General features: G+C 36.2%; 1 protein-coding gene across 1 annotated transcript in view; it reads right to left on the bottom strand.

Moving 5' to 3' along the window:
• RAPGEF2 (Rap guanine nucleotide exchange factor 2) overlaps window positions 1-20,823 on the bottom strand; it is a 269,038-nt gene that overhangs the window by 23,408 nt on the left and 224,807 nt on the right. Inside the window, 8 exon segments of the mRNA XM_010383053.2 lie at window positions 4,450-4,696; window positions 5,117-5,225; window positions 5,328-5,531; window positions 5,629-5,736; window positions 6,659-6,823; window positions 7,102-7,254; window positions 14,503-14,661; window positions 15,641-15,777. Coding sequence (XP_010381355.2) covers window positions 4,450-4,696; window positions 5,117-5,225; window positions 5,328-5,531; window positions 5,629-5,736; window positions 6,659-6,823; window positions 7,102-7,254; window positions 14,503-14,661; window positions 15,641-15,777 — 1,282 coding nt within the window.

Below are 20,823 nucleotides of genomic sequence, written 5' to 3'. Positions count from 1 at the left end.
GGTTATTATTGACAGCAACAAACTCGTTTCCATTTATAAAAAGCCTGTTACTGTGAACTCTTGAAACATGATTTAACAATATGTAAAACTATTTCTAGAATGAAGGGTCAACTGTTTCCAAAACAAAACATCACATAAAGCAATAAGCAAACACACACAGAAATAACTGGGGTCACAAGAAAATGGTTATAGCTCAGACTAGTTTCTATAAACACCTTGAAATAAGAGGAAAATTATATTAAGGCTGGAATATAAACTAAGGTGTCATGAATAAAATGAATAAATTTAGCATTTATTAGCTGTTCCCACATTAGGGCTTGATCATAATAACTACTATTTTTAATGGCTACGCTAAAAAACAGTAGCATTTCTCCTCTTTACTTTTTTTATTTTTGAAAATGGAAATTATATTGGTAAATAAGGGCAAAAACATTTTTTAAAGACAAAAATTAAATTAAAATTAGAGACAATTTCACATTGTATGAAAAAGACACTTGCACATGTTTTGTTTAGAGCAGCATGATTCACAATTGCAAAACTATGGAAGCAACCTAAGTGCCCACCAACTAACGAGTGGATAAAGAAAACGCGTTCACAGCTACACCACGGAATGTTACTCAGCCATAAAAAGGAACAAAATCATGTCTTTTGCAGCAACTTGGATGTAGCTGTTGGTCATTACTCTAAGTGAAATAATGGTGGAAAACCAAAATCCCTATGTTCTCACTTATAAGCTATGAGTAGGCAAAGGCATACTGAGTGATATAATGGACTTTGGAGACTCAGAAGGGGAAGGGTGAGGTGGGGACCAGGGATTAAACAAAGCTACACATCAGGTGCAATGTATACTGCTTGGGTGATGGGTGCACTAAAATCCCAGAATTCACCACCACTATATAATTCATCCACGTAACAAAAAGTCACTTGTACCCCAAATGCTACTGAAATAAAAATTTAAAAAATCAAAGACAATTTCAGTGTGAATTATTTCAAATTCATAGGTCAGTCTGGGACAAAATTAAATTTCTATTGAAGCATAAAACAGGCATAAAGACTAAAAGTAATAACATTCCGTAAAAGATGAAAACTTTCACGTTAGTGGAATTTTATTTTTCAACCATATAAAGCAGTCTCTGCCAAAAACCTGCTGTGTAATACATGACACGAGATCATTATTATGGGCTCAGGACAAAGCATAGCTGACTGGGCCACTCTGGCACAAAAGGCTACAAATATTAGCATCTTGCAGGCACACCCAATCTTTAAGAACCGTTTCTCCGTAACACTTTAACACCTTATGTGATGAACTCCCTTTCTACTCTCAGTTTCTTCATTACTCACCTACATCTCTGTCATCCACAGACATGCGGACGCTCTTGGATTGAAACTATTTTACATCCAAGACCTAATTCAGAAATATCCCTTTCTGGGCACATCCTGTTATGATTCTACCTCTCCAACACTTGCCTTGTTACTGAAATTGTCTTTCAATCTTTGCTGGTTTTATAGTATACTGACTTACTCCTTCTTGTCTCTGGGTTCATTAGTCTTTTTCTACTTACTTGGCAACCAAATCTGAATTCTGGGAGCTCAAGCCCCACCTTCTCCTTCCTCTCTATGCACATCGCTCGATTGTGCCTACCTTGCCAATTTGCCATTATCTAGCATCTTAGCTTCTCTAAGGCTGATAACGTTTGAGGAAAAAACTCAACAGTATACTCTATCTAGACTTCTCTAATTACTAGCTTAGTAGCTTTGCAAAAAAAAAAAAAAAAAAAAAAAAAAAACCTCATAAACAAATAATTTCTAGAAAAGTGTAATAGCTAGTATAGTAAATCAAGTCTATTACCAATATAATAGATCCTACAGCTTAGTGAAACTTCCTTTATTTTTTCTTTTCAATTGCATTACACATAGGATTTAAAATAATTTTCTTTTTCTTTTTTTTTCTTTTTTGAGACGGAGTCTTACTCTGTTACTCAGGCTGGAGTGCAGTGGCCGGATCTCAGCTCACTGCAAGCTCCGCCTTCTGGGTTCACGCCATTCTCCTGCCTCAGCCTCCCGAGTAGCTGGGACTACAGACGCCCGCCACCTCGCCCGGCTAGTTTTTTGTATTTTTTAGTAGAGACGGGGTTTCACCATGTTAGCTAGGATGGTCTCGATCTCCTGACCTCGTGATCCACCTGTCTCGGCCTCCCAAAGTGCTGGGATTACAGGCTTGAGCCACTGCGCCCGGCCCCCTCAAATAATTTTCATGATAAATCTTTAAATGAGCCATATTATTTTCCTAAATACAAATTATTTAAGATGTTTCCTCAGTGTTTTAAAATCAACACATCTAATTATTCTTTTTCTTTTCCCTTGTCTAGCTTTAGAGTATTTCTAAATACACATAGAACAAAATTATACATAGTATTCTCATATTGTGTTCCTTTCCAACATCCAGTATTTTTGATGAATTACATCCGAGTTCTTACATGTCACATTTCTATTTATACTTGCCAGGGTCATACCAACTTTTTTTTAAAGGTTCTTATTTAACTCATGGTCAAATATGACTCTAAGATCTTTCTTTGTTACTGTGCTGTTAATAATTCTGCATTTAGGACTCGGTGTGGTGGCTCATGCCTGTAATCCCAGCACTTTGAGAAGCCCAGGTGGGTGGATCATTTGAGGACAGGAGCTCGAGACCAGCCTGGCCAAATAGCAAGATCTTGTCTCTACTAAAAATAAAAAAAAATTAGCTGAGCATGGTGGTGCACACCTGTAATCCCAGCTACTCAGGAGGCTAAAGAATGAGAACTGCTTGAGCTCAGGAGATGGAGGTTACAGTGAGCAGACCCCAGCAATTGCACTCCAACCTGCTTGACAGAGTAAGACTCTGCCTCGAAATAATACATTAATTAAAAAAATCTGCATTTAGGTAATTTATTCTTTTCATCTATTTAAAAATAAGCTTTTCATCAAGGAGGGCTATTTTAAAAATTGATTCTTATTTTCTGTAAATGTTAGGTGCCCTAATCCATTGTCTCTTAGAAACTTACTCAATATAAATATCCTATTGAGTCTATAACTACTACTCACTGCTTATCCTTAGGACTCTGCTATAGAAGACTTCTTCAGCTGATACAAAACCAACAATCATTACTCTATAGTTTAATTGGGACAACTCAGCCAATCAATAATATATTTTAAATCATATTTCTCTAATCTGTAGATGAAAATTTTATCTGAAATGGAGTTTTTTAAAAAAAGATCTGAAATGGAATTTTTTTAAAAAAGAAAAAGAAGTGTTTGATAGAGTCCTGCGTATCTACTGCATGTCTTCAGACCCATTAATTTATCAAAGAAAGAAATTATACGTATATCTCTTCTAACATTGTAGTTTGGGGACTATATAACTAAATGTAGCACAGTGAGAAATGGCTGACAGTAATCAAGTTTTATAAAACATCCCTAGACTCAAGAAGGAACTAAAATGAAGAAATAAGCAAGCAAACAAGCAAAGCTTAAAAAGCATCAGAAATACCTGCAATTTTGTCTAGCCTGGCTGAGCTCCCGGCATAAATAAATAACCAAGAAGAAATTCAATACACCTGACATTCTGACCACTAAGTTGACTGGGAAGAATGAAAGGAGTTCTGTGCTTGGTTGTTGATGCCCTGACAGTAATTAAATAACTGAAAATAGAAGAGAGAGGGGAATATAGAGAATAATAGGGATGAATAGTGGCAAGTGGATAAAGCAATGATTTGATTGGTAATGAGCAGATGCTGTTGGTAAAGAAGATACCCAGAAACAAAATATAGTAGAGAAAGCAACTCTAAATCACCACGGAGGAGACAGGAGGCAAACACACCCTTACTTTTAAAAAGTCCAAACCTGCGACTGGGCGCAGTGGCTCACACCTGTAATCCCAGCACTTTGGGAGGCCAAGGCGGGTGGATCACGGGGTCAGGATTTCAAGACCAGCCTGGCCAAGATGGTGAAACCCGGTCTCTACCAAAAATACAAAAATTAGCCGGGCGTGGTGGCAGGCGCCTGTAATCCCAGCTACTCAGGAGACTGAAGCAGAAGAATCACTTGAACCCGAGTGGCAGAGGTTGCAGTGAGCCGAGATCGCACCACTGCACTCCAGCCTGGGCAATAAGAGTGAGACTCTGTCTCAAAATAAAAAAACAAAACAAAACAAAACAAAACTCCAAACCCCCCAAAAATAGTTCAAATGAGGAAATGCTAAACTATCTTTAAAGAAGATTGGGAGTGGCCAAATAAGTGGCAAAAACGAGATTAAAACAAATTTGATTGTTTAATTACTGCTTCCAAAATAGCTCAGTAATAAAAACCTAGAACATTTTCAGACTCATGCAAACATTAATTACATCACTACCTTTGCATATCATTTTAACAAAACAAAATAATGCACAGAAAACGTAGGCAGATGCTTACTTGTATGGTTTCTGTGGCAAGATACTGATCCGAGTCTTGTCGAGTATCTTTTTCAGCTTGTTCCTTCCTCCAACAGTGTTGGCTTTACTTTTTTTATTCACTTTTTCAAGTCCTATCACCTGTTCTACATCTACAGCAAGATCTGGAATGGAGTAGCGACTGGCCTTTTTGATGTCACCAATTTTAGGAAGGTGGGGGGCACCATTTCTTTTCTCTTCTGACAGTCTTGTTAGAAGTTCTTTAAATACTAAAATAAATGAAAACAGAAACACCACATAATGGCAATTAGAAGATATCAGAACAATTCTAAGGCAATTGTGGAACTTGGAAATACATGAGAAATACAGACTTCAGTTATCAAAACTGCAAACCTGCAGAAAAACAATACCACACAGTAAATGAATGACGCCAAATCTGCTTAGTATGTTGCTCTATCAAAATAAGTTTAAAAAGAGTAGTACACTCTTTATGGGTATTTTCGTATTTATCAATAAAATATTTCAGTTATCAATAAAGACACAGATTCAAAATATATTTTATGGTCAAGTCAGTAGCTTTTTATTTAGATCAAATCTATGCTTTTACCATATATGCTTTCTTATGATGTTTGAAATACTGGAAAAAAAAGGCCAAAAGGAGAAAAACGAAAAGTATGCCAAATACTTACCAAATAAATTGGTTTTCACAGTGATAGATAAATGTGTGTTATTTCTAAGAATTTCCATGGCTTTTGACAGCTGAATGTTTTCAAAGTTTTGGCCATTTACTTCTAATATCTAAAAATGAAATTATAAAATTAATGTATCAAAACTGACTGGAAAAAAAAAAAAAACAGACACCAAAATTCACCCTTAAATCTGAGTTTAGAAATAGCATACCTGATCCCCCCGTTTCAAGCCTGCTTCAGTTGCTTTGCTACCTGAATCTACACTGTCAACAAAGATTCCAAATCCCTTCTCGGAGCCTCCAAGTAAGATAAAAGGCAAAGGAGCTTCTCGGGATGGTTTTGTCAACGTCATCAATCTTCTTTTTGCTTTAGCAGCACATGCGATATTCAACAGCCTTAGGTGTCCACCCATTTTCTGTAAGAGTTCAGAAACAGTAGTGTCAACTCAAAACCAGGCTGAATAAAATGAACTTTAGGCTGATCTTAAAAAAAAAAAAACACACAAATATTACCTCTCTTTCCAGATTGTTTTCAAATTCTTCTAAAAATCGAGTCATTGCAGGATCTCCTTCAAAGTCATTGAAGTGATTATTTACCCACAATAATACTACCCGTGTAACCTGAAAAGTCAATTATTTTCAGTAAGTGTCCTTTTTGGTGCCAAAAATGTGATTAATGTCATTCCAGAAAAAATATCCAATTTTCAAACACTTTACCTAATAATAATAAATAGGAAAATAAATTAACAATAAAATCTTCAATGAGGATGACCCTCTGAAAATGAATTATTTCTACTTTGACTATAGACTTCATGTTGCTTTGCCAGGAAAGGTTCTGAGTCTGTGAGGGTATTTAACCTAAAACTTGTCTAACTTTCAAAATGCATTTGAAACAGATCAAAATAAAAGCAAAGGTGTAATAAAACAAAAATCAGCTAACACAAAAGACAGAAACTAGAAAGTAAAGGTAGAAGAACAGACTAGACAAAGAGAATCAATGCTATTAAGCCTAGAAAGCTCCGTAAGGGTACAGAATATAAAAGGAAGGAGATAAGATAATATAGTTTATCACCCAATCTGGCCTTAGAGCTCTCAAGGGCTCTAGATGGTTTCCTTAGAATTATAATCCTGGGGCCTACAGAGAGTGATGACTGCCATAAAATGCTGCTTTGGTGCCAATTTAAAAACTGTAACTTTTATCTGGTGTACACTGACTACCAAACTAGAAAATGCAGATTCCTATGGAATCCAGATGTTTGATTATGTTTTAACACACTCCCAACAGAACTTAAAAAATGTTTAAACATTTGGTGGCCAATTTATTGGCCCTTGTATTTAAAGAAGACTGAACTAATATTTTGTTCATATTTCTAAGTCAGAACTAATATTTTTGTATCACCTTTTTGTTTTTTTTTTTTTTTGCTTAAGAAGTACATTCTCCTATTTCATTACGTTAATCTGGACATAATTGCTGTGACAAATATTTACATGTTTACATTTTAACGTTTCATACTTAAGAACCAAAATAGAATATATTTCCAACCTTATCCCTGAGGCTCGGGTCATTAAACCACTCCAATAACTTTTTGCCCACTTCCATTGGGCTAGAAAGAAAAGTCCTGTAGGTCAACAGAAAGTCTTCTATGAATGTTGGATCTACTACTGAATGCTCTTCTACCAAATGCATTGTTAACCTTTCTGAGGTACCCTGTAACAAAGAAAAGGTTTAATTACTATATATATATATATATATGTAACATTTATATAGTACTGGGATTTCAAACATTCAACATAAAATGAATTGGGTAGTAACACAGTTAACAATAAATGAAACTGCTATTCATCAGGAGATCATACCTAAAGACTTTTCACAACTGATAACCTTTAAGAGATAGGCTTAAAAATGAAAAAAATTCTAAACTGCCACAACCAATACTACCAAAAAAATTCCTTCCCTTGGGAAGTAGGAGTGGTCCTGCGTCCTACCTTGATGACAATGTGTCCCTTTCTTGTTCCAGTTCGATCAAGTTCTCGGTGTTCTTTCACCATAACAATCTCTCCTTCCTCTTCAACTTTTTGCATGTTCTTTTCTACTTGGTTGAGAATACGGCAGTAATCTTGCTGGGCTATGCAGACAAACTGGAATAAAACATAAGTCACATGTTAATGATAAAGTGCTTGTAAAAGACTTAGCAGTACTAATAATTCAGTGTTTTAATTATTTAAAACTGACATTTTTCCCTGTCTTTCCCATACTTTCTAAATTAATGCTGTAATGAACCTTAATCAGACTTCTCTACTTTTAATGTATTTCTTCCTTGGTCAAGAAAAGTTTCATTTTTAGAGTATTTATATGTATTTTACATTCAAAATCCTAACAATTTTAAAAACCAAAAGATAAAATTAGAAGATAGCTTTTTCATGCTTCTTTCACAGTTAAAAAACATTGCAGTGGGGGGAGTGGAACTGCAGGAGAATAGATGTAAAAACTTAATTATCATTTAATGAATTAAAAGAATTTGAAAAAGCAACAATTTTTGAATAAGAATGATTTTAATGAAAGATACAGACACTCAAAAATACCTATGGAGTAGACATATTTGCTAATTATATTGATGATACACCATTTTAGAAAGCTTGTTCAAAGAAGGTCAAAACACAAACCACATATGTGTTATAGCTCAAACCATTATCCTTATAACTGGTATTAAGGGTAATCCTTGCTCTTAAAGTTAAAAATCTGCATATTAAGTCATTACTCTCCCTGACCCCAAATATAAAAAATTTCAGAGCTTAGGGCAAACCACTTAAGAAATTACATTTCTTACAAGTTTTAAAGAAAGTTAAGAATGAATGATAGAAATCACTTATTATAGAAATTAACTAGAGGTTAGTGAGGAGACAAGAGATCATTTGGAAATGGAAAGAAGCATGGTATTTCTTTTTCTCCTTTCATGTGAAGAAGATGAAAAAGGAGGTGGTTAAAATTATATTGTAAACAAGATAAGATATGATACAACCACTTGAAATCATGATTTCATAAGGCATTTAGAGCTCTGATAATACATTATTCTTTTTATATTGCTCATATGAATTTTTAAAAAAGATACTATACTAAGTATTATGATAATCATAATGACATCTTCATCATCACCACCATCACCATCACACTGTGGCAGCCTTATGGAACTTTTTCAATTCATCCTCCTAATCAAACCATGAGGAAGGTGCTATTATCCTCATTGTACAGATGAGTAAGCAGCCCGATGTCTCATAACTACATGCCGGCCACTTTAAAATAAATTACACATGCACATCAAAATCTTGGAGGGAAATAAACTGTTAATATTATTTCTGAGCAATGCAAATTATGAGAGACTTTCATTTTAATATCTTTCTATATGTTTCATGCTTTCTGCATAACCAATAGATTTTAAGTAGAAGCAGCAGTTTTTAAGAGGAACAGCATATTGCAGCATCATGTTTCTCCCAGAGTTGGCTAATCTCACTAGTTTTTCTATTACGCATTTTGAAGCAAAAAGTTAAAAATCAAAAGATATAGGCTTTTTTTGTACTAGTAATTATGTATACTTTAATTATATTAAAAATACTTTTAGAGCTCTGATACTACATTTTTAAAAATATTGCTCATAGTATCACACTAATTTTATTTTATTTTATTTTTTATTTATTTATTTTTTTTTGAGACGGAGTCTCGCTCTGTCACCCAGGCTGGAGTGCAGTGGCCGGATCTCAGCTCACTGCAAGCTCTGCCTCCCGGGTTTACGCCATTCTCCTGCCTCAGGCTCCCAAGTAGCTGGGACTACAGGCGCCCGCCACCTCGCCTGGCTAGTTTTTTGTATTTTTTAGTAGAGACGGGGTTTCACCATGTTAGCCAGGATGGTCTCGATCTCCTGACCTCGTGATCCGCCCGTCTCGGCCTCCCAAAGTGCTGGGATTACAGGCTTGAGCCACCACGCCTGGCCCACACTAATTTTATAAATAAACTGTTAACATTATTTCTGAGCAATTTCCTTAACACTGACCACAGGTGTATAATGTTTCAAAGTATATGATCCTTAGTTTCTTATCTAAAAAATATTTTATTTCTTTGTACACAGCAGCAAAATCATCCCAATACATAGAAGAGATTTAGAATGGTTTTATTTCGAAATCATTCTAGGTGTTCTTTCTTGTGCTCAGTTTTAGAGAACATAATTAAATACTCATTTTCTCATTTATCTTCGAAAAAAGAAATACATCCCTGAATTCAACTGAATAAGTAGATATAAGGGAAAAATGCTTTTTGAAGAGAAATGTACTAAAATTAATCTTGACTACAGACTTTTTTTAAATTAGAATACATTTGATTTGAAATTCTTAGTGTCTAGACAGACATTTTGGCATTTATTCTGTAGCAAGCTGAAATACCATCCAGAAAGGAAAAAAAAAAAAAAAAATCCCAAACTGAATTTCTAATATGGTCATATAGAACTGGCACCTAAAAAGAAACACATTTTACATGAAAATATTTATCTTTTTTCAACAAGCAACTTATTTTTGCTATAACAAATTTATATATCTAACACGAAATTCACAGGTAACATTTAATTTTAACTAATACGATGAAGTCAGTTGAAAATCTTTGAAAAAAAAATTTTTTTTTTTTTGAGAGAATCTCACTCTAGCGCCCAGGCTGGAGTGCAGTGGTGTGATCTCGGCTCACTGCAACCTCCAGCTCCTGGGTTCAAGTGATTCTCCTGCCTCAGCCTCCCAAGTAGCTGGGATTACAGGCGTGGACAACCATGCCCAGCTAATTTTTTGTATTTTTAGTAGAGATGGGATTTCACCAGGCTGGTCTCGAACTCCTGACCTCACGATCTGGCTGCCTCGGCCTCCCAAAATGCTGAGATTACAGGCATGAGCCACCGCACCTGTTCAGAAAATCTCTGAATTGCTTCACTGAGGTTTTAGGTTTCTGTAAATCTCATGGGATTCAGATTGCTGTAAGCCCATGAAAGTACTATATGATCTCAGTACCCTGGTATGAAATAAAAATTCAAATAAGAATTCACTTAAAGTCAATGGCAGTTTATATCATAGGATTATTTTCCTTTGGGCATGACATTATAATTTGTATTTAAGTAAAACATTACAGATGATGAATGAAATAAAATTAAACTTCAATCCAAATATAGTGTAATCAATTTTCAATTTATCCACAACAAACTGTTTTCTCATACAAAACTGCTTCTTACATTCTAAGTGCTATTAGTGCCTATGATTCCAGGAAGAGGTGAATCTAACATAGATTTGCTTTAAGAGGTTGGATCTATTTAAACTGGCACTTTGCAGTCTGTGAGGGAAATTCATACCAAATTGTTCACATAGGTATCCAAGTGTTCATTCCCCACTTGAAGGGTGGAGGGCAGGGCTAAGCAATGCCTGGGTGTCACTGGCAGGCCTAAGACACAGGCAGTGGAGAAGAATAAAGGGAGTAAGAGGGTAAAAGAGGAAATGAAGAAAGGGAAACAGAAGAAGTGAAAAAGAAAAGAAAGAGGTATATGTGGGTAATGGAAAACCATTACCAATTGCCTAGTACCACAGGGTGTGTGTATCAAGCTCTGAACTTTGTCCTTTCATACCAGACAGGGAGTAAGAATAGACACTGAAGAGGGAGAACTGGAAGAGAATACAAAGAAGGGACCCAGAGCAAAACAAGAGCTTGACCATGTCATAGGATCCAAACAAATAAATCTTAAATTTAATCCATTCATCATTGTGTTCTTAGGCTTAACATGAGCTCAACCATCTTACTACAGAAACCAATATTCATTTTGAAATTCCCTGAAACATAAGATAATGATGACAAAGCCTATACAAAGTTGTTTTTTCTTGGTAAAGATAGCATCATTTTTGTTCATTTCACTCAACAACTTGCTTCCCTACAATATGATCAGTAAAATAACAGAAACTCACAGAGGCTATTTTATGCATGAATAAAAATATGGTTCTCACCGTTTCCTTTACCTCTCTCAACAAGGAGATGAATTAACATTTGTATTTTCTGACAGATATATGACATTTTAACAGAACTACCTTAAAATGGTATCCCAAGCAAGCACTTACATTAAACTGCCAAAATTCATTCTCCATCCCTGTTTAAGGAATTCGTTAGGGATAAAACGCTAGGCCTGAGCAGATGGGTCAATGGAAGTACAGGAACGAAATCCCTGATTTAACATATTCCTGGCCGGGCGCGGTGGCTCAAGCCTGTAATCCCAGTACTTTGGGAGGCCGAGACGGGCGGATCACAAGGTCAGGAGATCGAGACCATCCTCGCTAATATGGTGAAACCCCGTCTCTACTAAAAAATACAAAAAAAAACTAGCCGGGCGAGGTGGCGGGCGCCTGTAGTCCAGCTACTCGGGAGGCTGAGGCAGGAGAATGGCGTAAACCCGGGGGGCGGAGCTTGCAGTGAGCTGAGATCCGGCCACAGCTCTCCAGCCTGGGTGACAGAGCAAGACTCCGTCTCAAAAAAAAAAAAAAAAAAAAACATATTCCTTTTACAGTGGTGTGGAGTGGAGCAGAAAGGAAGACAGGGGCTTTCTTTAACAGGTACCTCAACCCTTGACCCTCTTCATAATTAACTTCATACTAGGAGCTATAGGAGTCTATATATCTTTTTTTTTTTTTTTTTTTTTTGAGACAGAGTCTCGCTCTGTCGCCCAGGCTGCAGTGCAGTGGCACGATCTCGGCTCGCTGCAAGCTCCGCCTCCCGGGTTCACGCCATTCTCCCGCCTCAGCCTCCCAAGTAGCTGGGACTACAGGCGCCCGCCGCCACGCCCGGCTAATTTTTTGCATTTTTAGTAGAGACGGGGTTTCACCATGTTAGCCAGGATGGTCTCGATCTCCTGACCTCGTGATCCACCCGCCTTGGCCTCCCAAAGTGCCGGGATTAAAGGCGTGAGCCACCACGCCCAGCCAGGAGTCTATATATCTTAATCAAAGTTTTATTTTGAATTGGACTCTTCCCTGCTGACTATGTGGGTTTCCCACTAATCTTTCACTTGGTAAATAAATTAGATTCTCTTCCCTAACATAACCCTTACTTCCTCTTCCTTTTCCAGAACTCCCAGATAAATAATGTTACCTGGTACATTTGACAAGACTTAAGCACTCTGTAATATTCAGTCATGTAACATTTCAATCAATTATCCTGAAACATTTCTATGCCGCATATCATTTCAGTCTCATACTTACAAAATTTCTAACAAAAGAGTTTGGCTAAGGGGTATTAATGTAATGGCTGAATTCTCAAAAAAAAAACCAAAACTTATACTTGCCCTTTAAGGACACACACACTAACTCAAACACTATTGTAATTCCACTATGTAGAAGGGTTCAGGGAAGAACTGAGAAGACAGGAGACAGGAAAAACCTTTAACAATTTGCTAGCTTGTTTTGACTCAGTTTAGATTTAGTTTTTTTTTTTTTCCCAAGAGTAAAATTACAGAGCTGAAATTACAGAACAATTTATATAGGGAGAAAAATCTCATCACAATGGCATATAAGTGCTCTTTATTAAGAATAAAATACATACTTTTAATGATATATTTTATACCTGGCAGTCATCCACCTTTGTTCTCATCACTCCTAAATAAAGACTTCAATATTTACCATTTGTTTTCCTCTATTATACCACACAACTGAGAAATAGCCATTTTGTTTTCCTCTCTTATACCATTTTGTTTTCCTCTACTATACAAAATAATTGGGAAGTAAATATATTTAGAATGCATTTCTGGCATTACATATTTAAAACACTGAATTCATAGCCTTATTTTTTTTTCCTCTATGGTGCTCATGGAAGGAATTAGCTGGTGGAATTATTTAGATTCTATAGATAATTTTATGTATAGCCATGGTCATTTTCCTTTTTAGTAAGTAAAATGCTTAAAATGAATATTTAAATGAGTGATACCATTTTACATTGACCGGGCACTACAAAAATTCAATTATGTTATTTTAAAATAAACTATATTCAGAGGTTTTTCAAACTGCAGACTAATAAATACAATGACACTTAATTAGTCTAAGTCACATCATTTGGTTGTTTACATTTAGTTTTGTTTCAGAGACAAATCCTTTTAGAAGTCATAAATTATAAACACCTAATAATATCAAAAGCATCTTAAATGTATTTCTCTGTAATATGCTGGTTGCCAGTTAAATCAATCTAGTTTCACATTTGGCCTTAGTATTTTCTCTAGTCGATTATTAAATGCTTTTAAATAATAAATATTAATAAAATATCAATACTGATACTATTTCTCTTTTGCTATCAAGTATTTTCTTTTTATTAGCTATTATTTAACTAGCAAGTCATTCTACTGATTCACACTATGATTAATTTCCGTGACACTTCTAAAATCAATTTCTTACATATATTTAAATAACAACACTGCATAACTATACCTTATCACTTTTATTAATATATTTACTTCATAATGTGCATTTTACTTTCATATTTTGATGAGATTATTAATTACTGATGGCAATCACTTTTTTTTTTAATCGAGCTCATAGTTCTGTGCAGTTCAAGTAACTTTAACGGAGATTAATTTTTACTTTTCTGCAGTGTTATAAGACTAAAAGTAATAGTTCCACATTAAAATTTTATTGGTGCCAGGCATGGTGGCTCACGTTTGTAATCCCAGCACTTTGGGAGGCTGAGGCGGTGGATCACTTGAGGTCAGGAGTTTAAGACCAGCCTGGCCAACATGGCAAGACCCCATCTCTACTAAAAATACAAAAAGGCCAGGTGTGGTGGCTCACGCCTGTAATCCTAGCACTTTGGGAGGCTGAGGCAGGTGGATCATGAGGTCAGGAGTTCGAGACGAGCGTGGCCAATGTGGTGAAACCCCATCTCTACTACAAACACAAATATTAGGTGGGCATGGTGGTGCGCACCTGTAGTCCCAGCTGCTCGGCAGGCTGAGGCAGGAGAATCGCTTGAACCCGGGTGGTGGAGGTTGCAGTTAGCTGAGATCTCACCACTGCACTCCAGCCTGGAAGACACAGTGAGACTCTATCTCCAAAAAATAAAAAAAAAAACCAAAATTAGCTGGGTGTGGTGGTGAGTGCCTGTAATCCCAGCTACTCGGGAGGCGAAGCAGGGGAATCACTAGAATCCAGGAAGCTGAGGTTGCAGTAAGCCGAGATCGTGCCACTGCACTCCAGCCTGGGTAACAGAACAATACTCTGTCTCAAAAAGAAAAAATTTATTTGTAAGATATTTATATAGGGAGAAAAATCTCATCACAATGGCATATAAGTGTTCTTTATTAAGAATAAAATATATACTTTTAATGATATATTTTATACCTGGCAGTCATCCACCTTTGTTCTCATCACTCCTTTCATGTATTCTTTGTCCATGGTAGGAGAGACACCAAAACTATTTCCCATACATAGTATTTCTGCTTTTCCATCTGGATAAGTCACTTCCACAGATCCATTGAGAATCACTGACCAGGAGTCCAGCTAATCCAAAAAAATAAAGACAAAGCAGAAAGTAACATCATGATCATACAGCTGAAGGTGCTAGTATGGTCCCTAAAAATGAATGAGCAGATCTTCCATTTTGGAGATAAAACAAGTAACTCTAGTTTACTGTTTAACAAGTTCACAGAAAAAGGAATAAAACACAGCCACATATCGACATATTTCCATATGCCTAGCACAGAACGCGTATCATAATGCCCTTTTAGTTTGACTTTGGATATTCTTCTCTAAAATGACACAAGGAAAAAAATTTCTCTGTCCCCCAAAGCTCATGCAGACAAAATGATCATCATTGCTTCAATAAGAATATCATTTTGTCTGAAAAAAGGCATTAAATTTACGAACATTTAAGATGCAAAAACTGAAAAGTTAATATATCAAAACCTTTCTATTTGCATATGAAATTCTGCAAATAATGGGAAATATAATGGATTTGGAATATAGTGACTCATATGGTTTGGCTCTGTGCCCCCACTCAAATCTCATTTGAGTTATACTCCCATAATTTCCATGTGTTGTGGGAGGGACCCGGTGGGAGATAATTTGAATCATGAGGGTGGTTTCCCCTACACTGTTCTCATGGTACTGAATAAGTCTCACGAGATCTGATGGTTTTATCAGGGGTTTCTGCTTGTGCATCTTCCTCATTTTTCCTCTTGCTGCTGCCATGTAAGAAGTGCCTTTCACCTCCTGCCATGATTCTGAGGCCTCCCCAGTCATGTGGAACTGTAAGTCCAATTAAAACCTCTTTTTCTTCCCAGTCTCAGGCATGTCTTTATCAACAGTGTGAAAATGGACTAATACAGTGACATAACAGGTGTACCATAATTCTTGATTTATTCAAACTTACTGTTGTTGGGTATTAAAAAGGAAAAAGTAAGAATTGGGGTTTTGTTCAATTGCTGTATTGAGATATCTTTAAGAAGAAACTTTTTAAGTGGTAAGAATAGCTAATCACCTCTTCACCGTCATTTAACACTATGGTCCCTGCTCTTTCCACCACTGCGAACACCATCACGGCACAGAGTTCTCGCCTCACCGACATCGTCATATTGGCAAAAGCAGGCAACTGGTGCATAAATTCCAAGAGTTGTTCTGAAAAGCAAAAGACATACTTTATAAAAACTACGACTTTTATTAAAAACAAGTGTTCAAAAAGAAGGCTTTAGATTCCTTTCTTTTTAAATGCCCTACAACGTTGCTTATTGAAAAATACATCTCAAGTATTTTTAACACTAGTTGAATTTCTTGCAGGTACACAAAGAATTCTGTCACTGTGGAAATGATGATACTTAGTTGTTGAATTAGAGGCAACAGTTTACACTGTAACTCCAGTTCTAACGCCACTAAAGACATTACTAAACTTCAAATGGGAAATTTCAATTGTAAATGAGATACAAGGCTTATTATCACACGAGTGAAAATGAAAGGTGGCTCTGAGAATTCTCCAACAAGTCAGTTGGTCCATTCCCGTGTCTTTTGGGCAGGTGGATGCCTACAATAGTCAGCAGAAATAACTATATTTAATTCAAACATTCTAAGGAATATTTTCCATGGATCAAATCTATAAAAAATGATCAATTAAAAAATTAACAACATGATATAAATGAAAATGAAAACTGATATACCATTTTTTAGCCCACAAGTTGGCAAAAAAGGACATTTGATCGCTCTTCCTTCCTGTGGGGATACTGTGGAGAAACAGCTTACACCTTAGTATGGTTCTAGCTGTTGATGTCACAGTCTCTTCAAGTCCTGGGTTTTCTATTTTTAAAAGTCCTGTGTTTTCTCATCATTCAGTACCTTTACTAATTACACACTAAGTTCTTTCCTTACTCCTCACCATGGCTTTGTGAAGTGCGTTTTCTTTTTCATTTCACAGGGAGGAAACCAAGGCTCAGCATCAGCATCATATAATTAAGAGATGACAAGACCAGGCGCAGTGGCTCGTGCCTATAATCCTAACATTTTGGAAGGCTGAGGCAGGAGGATTGCTTGAGGCCAGGAGTTTAAGATCGGCCTGAGCAATCTGGCAAGATCCTATCTCTACAAAAGATTTAATAAATTAGCCACGTGTGGTGGTGTGTGCCTATAGTCCCAGCTACTCAGGAGGCTGAGGTGGGAGGATTGCTTGAGCCCAAGAGTTTCAGGTTATAATGAACTGTGATTGTGACAATGCACTCCATCCTGGGTGAAAGGAACTCTGTCTCTTAAAAAAACAAAAACAAAAACAAAAAAAACCGTGGCAGTGACATGATTCAAGACCATCTGCTTCCAAGGTCCTGCTGGACTTTAAAGGCAGTGGTAAAGAGCACAGGGTGTACATCAGACATTTAAATGGTTACTAGTTGTATTACTTTGGGCAAGTTGATCAATTTCCCTAAGGCATAGTTTTCTCATTTAAAAAGAAAAATACAGTATCTGTTTTACTGGATAGCTGTGAGAATAAAATGTAGTAAAGACGATAAAAGTCGTCTAATCTAATCTGTTCCGCCTCAGATTATCAAGCACTAAAGTCTCATAAGGAGTGCACAACCTAGAACCCTTGCATATGCACAGAGTAAATAATAAATGAGAACTGCTATTACTGTCATTATTATAATAGTCATGACATCATTCAAACTTTCGGCTAAATAGAAATTATACTAGATGTTTCTTGTACATACGCAAACATTTCCTATGTACATTCCTTTTATCTGTTAAGCTTTAGTGACAAATTTTATGTTGTTGGATACAGTTTGTTAATTACTAAAACAAAGCACAACAGAAAAATATATTCTGTGAATATATTTTCCCAGATACAACATTTCTGGAAGGACAGACTTGAGTGGTTTTCTCTGGTCCAGTTGGGCAATGGCATGTTCTGATTGGACTCTATGTCATCCCTCCTATATAAGACTTTTCATTACACAGGGGGGCTCTGGCAATAAGCAAAATGATAATGACAGGTGTACCCAAAGATTCTGTCCAATAAGACAGTGCTGCGCAAACTGACTCAGATTTATGTGTCAGGAAATCACTTTACTTTTGCTACCAGTATTTTTTTAAAAAGAAGTTAAACTATCAAAGCACATCAGTTATAGAAAGAATACGTTCTGTTTCATGAAACTTTTATTTCTGGAATGAGTAGGAGTGTCTGTGCTGTACCATAAAATGTATTTATTCCTGGAGAAGCAGTAAAGCAATTCTGAATACCATTGCAAGAGATGACCCATATCTATCATATATGGGAGGCAGGAATCATTGTTTTACCAATGTACTGACCTTTTGATTTGAATTATAAAGGCAAATGAACAAGTCATGGTCCTCTGAAGCACATCCCAATTAACTCTGCAGTTTCCAGCCTCTGTTTTCTTTAGCCTTCATCCCTCACCCCTCACCATAAACTATGACACTATTACCTATAGACCATGCATTTTACTTTTTCCCAACCCTTGTATTTGCTAAATTTCTTTGGACAAGCAAAGATTTGTGGGTTTAAGAAAAATGTGGGCCAGAAATTGTCAGAAATGTTTTGAATTTAGTATCTATTTAGACAATAATAGAAGTCAAATAATTACCACATATATGATCAGAGAATAAAAAGTGGGAAGAAAATACAAAGTACCTTCACAAGTATTTGTTGTAATAATTTTAAAGTGCTTTGTGTAGACGTATTGTTTGCTTTTTGGTAGACTCTTAACCTATCAGTGGGTCATGAGTTTAATTTGTGATATATGAGTAGTGACCAGCATTAAAAAAAAACACCACAGGCTAGAAGATATCTGTGTATGATATATTACAAGAATAAAGGAGACAGAAAGATCAAATAGTAAATGTACCTAATTATCCAGGCTCAGCTGAAAAACCAGAAATACATAAATGCTAAACCAGATGGCATCTAAGACTTTTTAAGATTTCAAGGATTCAATAATGGTATCACTGGTTTTTAGATAATTTCCATGCTATATTATACTAGATGATTGGAGCAATTTTTAAAAATAAAGAACTATTTTATAACCAATCATATATATATATATATAAATGGCAGCAGTCTCCAACCTTTTTGGCACCAGGGGCAGGTTTCATGAAAGACAACTCTCTGTGGGTGCGGGGGGGATAGTTTTGGGATGAAATTGTTCCGCCTCAGATTATCAAGCACTAAAGTCTCATAAGGAGTGCACAACCTAGAACCCTTGCATATGCAGTTCACAGTAGGGTTTGCACTCTTACGAGACTAATGCCGCCACTGATCTGACAGGAGGTGGAGCCCAGGTGGTAATGCTCCCTCACCTTTTGCTCACCTCCTGCTGTGCGGCCTAGTTCCTAACAGGCCAGGGACCAGTACCAGTCTGTGGCTCAGGGGTGGAGACTCCTGCTACAGGGGGCTCAAAACTCTGACAATGACACAGGTATCATACAGACTTAAAAGGGCTTAGGGTAGCCAAGGATTCAGAGCCTGGGATGGATAGTAGGAAAATCCTCAGGACACATGAAAAGAAGCCACAGATGGGAGAAACAGGACAATTTTCTTTTGTATTTCTTAGAACAATCTATAGAATTATACACTTACCTATTAGAATGATACACTATTATGACCTATCTAATGTTTATGGAAAAATATAAAGCTTTAAAAACATTTTATTTACAATGTACCATTAAAAAAAAACAACCAAAAATAATTAACTTACAGATATCAGAAGCCGAAGCCAATTCAGAAAATTAGCTTATCCTGGTTTGCTTGATACAATTTTATATAAAACCTTTTATTAATTTTTTTTAAAAAACCTGGGGTTTGTAAAAAGAGATCGAAGTAGTCTTCTACTTTACTGTGGCAAGCTCTCAAAACAAAAAAAAATTTTCACAACTATTCAATAATGGAGTACCTACAAAGTTATGAGTTCCAGGGCAAAAATTAATATGATACAGTCCCTTCCTTCAAAGTACTGAAACAAAACTATACCCAAGAAATCTAGCAGAACCCAAAGGGAATTTTTTTCTTCCTGCAGCTCACAAAAATATGTTCAAATATTAGCAATTTCATTTGATTCACCTTAAACACTCACGCATACACTCACGTGCATGCACGTGGACATAATCTCTCCCTTTTTTGCACGAGAAGAGGAAGCTAAAACATGAATCATACAGATGTTTGTATTTTATATAAAGGGTGTCTATTTTAACTAAATCCTGGAGGATGAGGTGCATTTAACAAGAGCTAAGCAGTTCTCACACATTTTATTTTCAGGAAAATAGAATACAAAATCTTTCAAGGACAAACAACACCCTTTAGGACTTGTTTAATGTTAGTGATTTATTGCTTTAAATAAATGCATATTTCATAGCTGCAAGCATGATAATTATAACTGCTTCCAAGTAAACTGGTATTCAGATAAATGCTACTCCCTGTAGGAATTATATTGACAAGCACTTTTTTTTTTTTTTTAAAGATGGACTTTTTATTTATTTGTAGGAATCACCGTGGCTGCTGCTTTCTAGAGATTCTGGGAGAGAGGGCTTCTCAGCTATCAACTGAAAGTCTTAAATTTCCAGGAATGACAGACATGTATTTTAATAACCAGCATTTTCTTCCACAACTATTTTAAAATGAACAGATTCAAAAAAGATAGATTAGTTTATAAAATGGCAACTTCCAAATCAATCTATTCATAAGCAATGTTTCACTTGTTTTTTTTTTAAAAGCACCTATGAACAAAGATTCTGAATTGAAATAGTAAATTGAACACACTTCCAATTTACTTCTTTAAAACTACAGGGGATTAAAAAGAAAGAAATTGGCAAGGGCAAAGAGGGAGAACGTGAAACACACTTTTGGACACTGGAAATCAGCTGAACATGTGGTATCAGACCCAAGAAAGTGAACAGGGAATTGGAGGGTGAAACCCCATTTTTAGAAATTGTAAATCAGATCAACATGCGGTATCAGAAACAGGAAAAGTACAAACCTAAGTCTTCAGGGGGTGAAACAGAACCATTTCACTCAGGCCACTACCCTGCTTCCATCAGCCCAGCCTCTACTTTACTCTTCTTCACTGCACTCACTGCCTGCAATGGATTTTACTTGTTCACTTGCTGATCACGTGTCTCCCCTAATAGACTGCAACGAACAAGGACTTTTGCCCTTGTTCAGCACTGAGTGAG

The sequence above is a fragment of the Rhinopithecus roxellana genome, chromosome 2 (assembly GCF_007565055.1).
Source record: "Rhinopithecus roxellana isolate Shanxi Qingling chromosome 2, ASM756505v1, whole genome shotgun sequence".
NCBI classification, from domain to species: Eukaryota; Metazoa; Chordata; class Mammalia; order Primates; family Cercopithecidae; genus Rhinopithecus; species Rhinopithecus roxellana.
The sequence above is the reverse complement of the archived record's forward strand: the minus strand, read 5'-3'. Positions and strand labels throughout refer to the sequence as shown.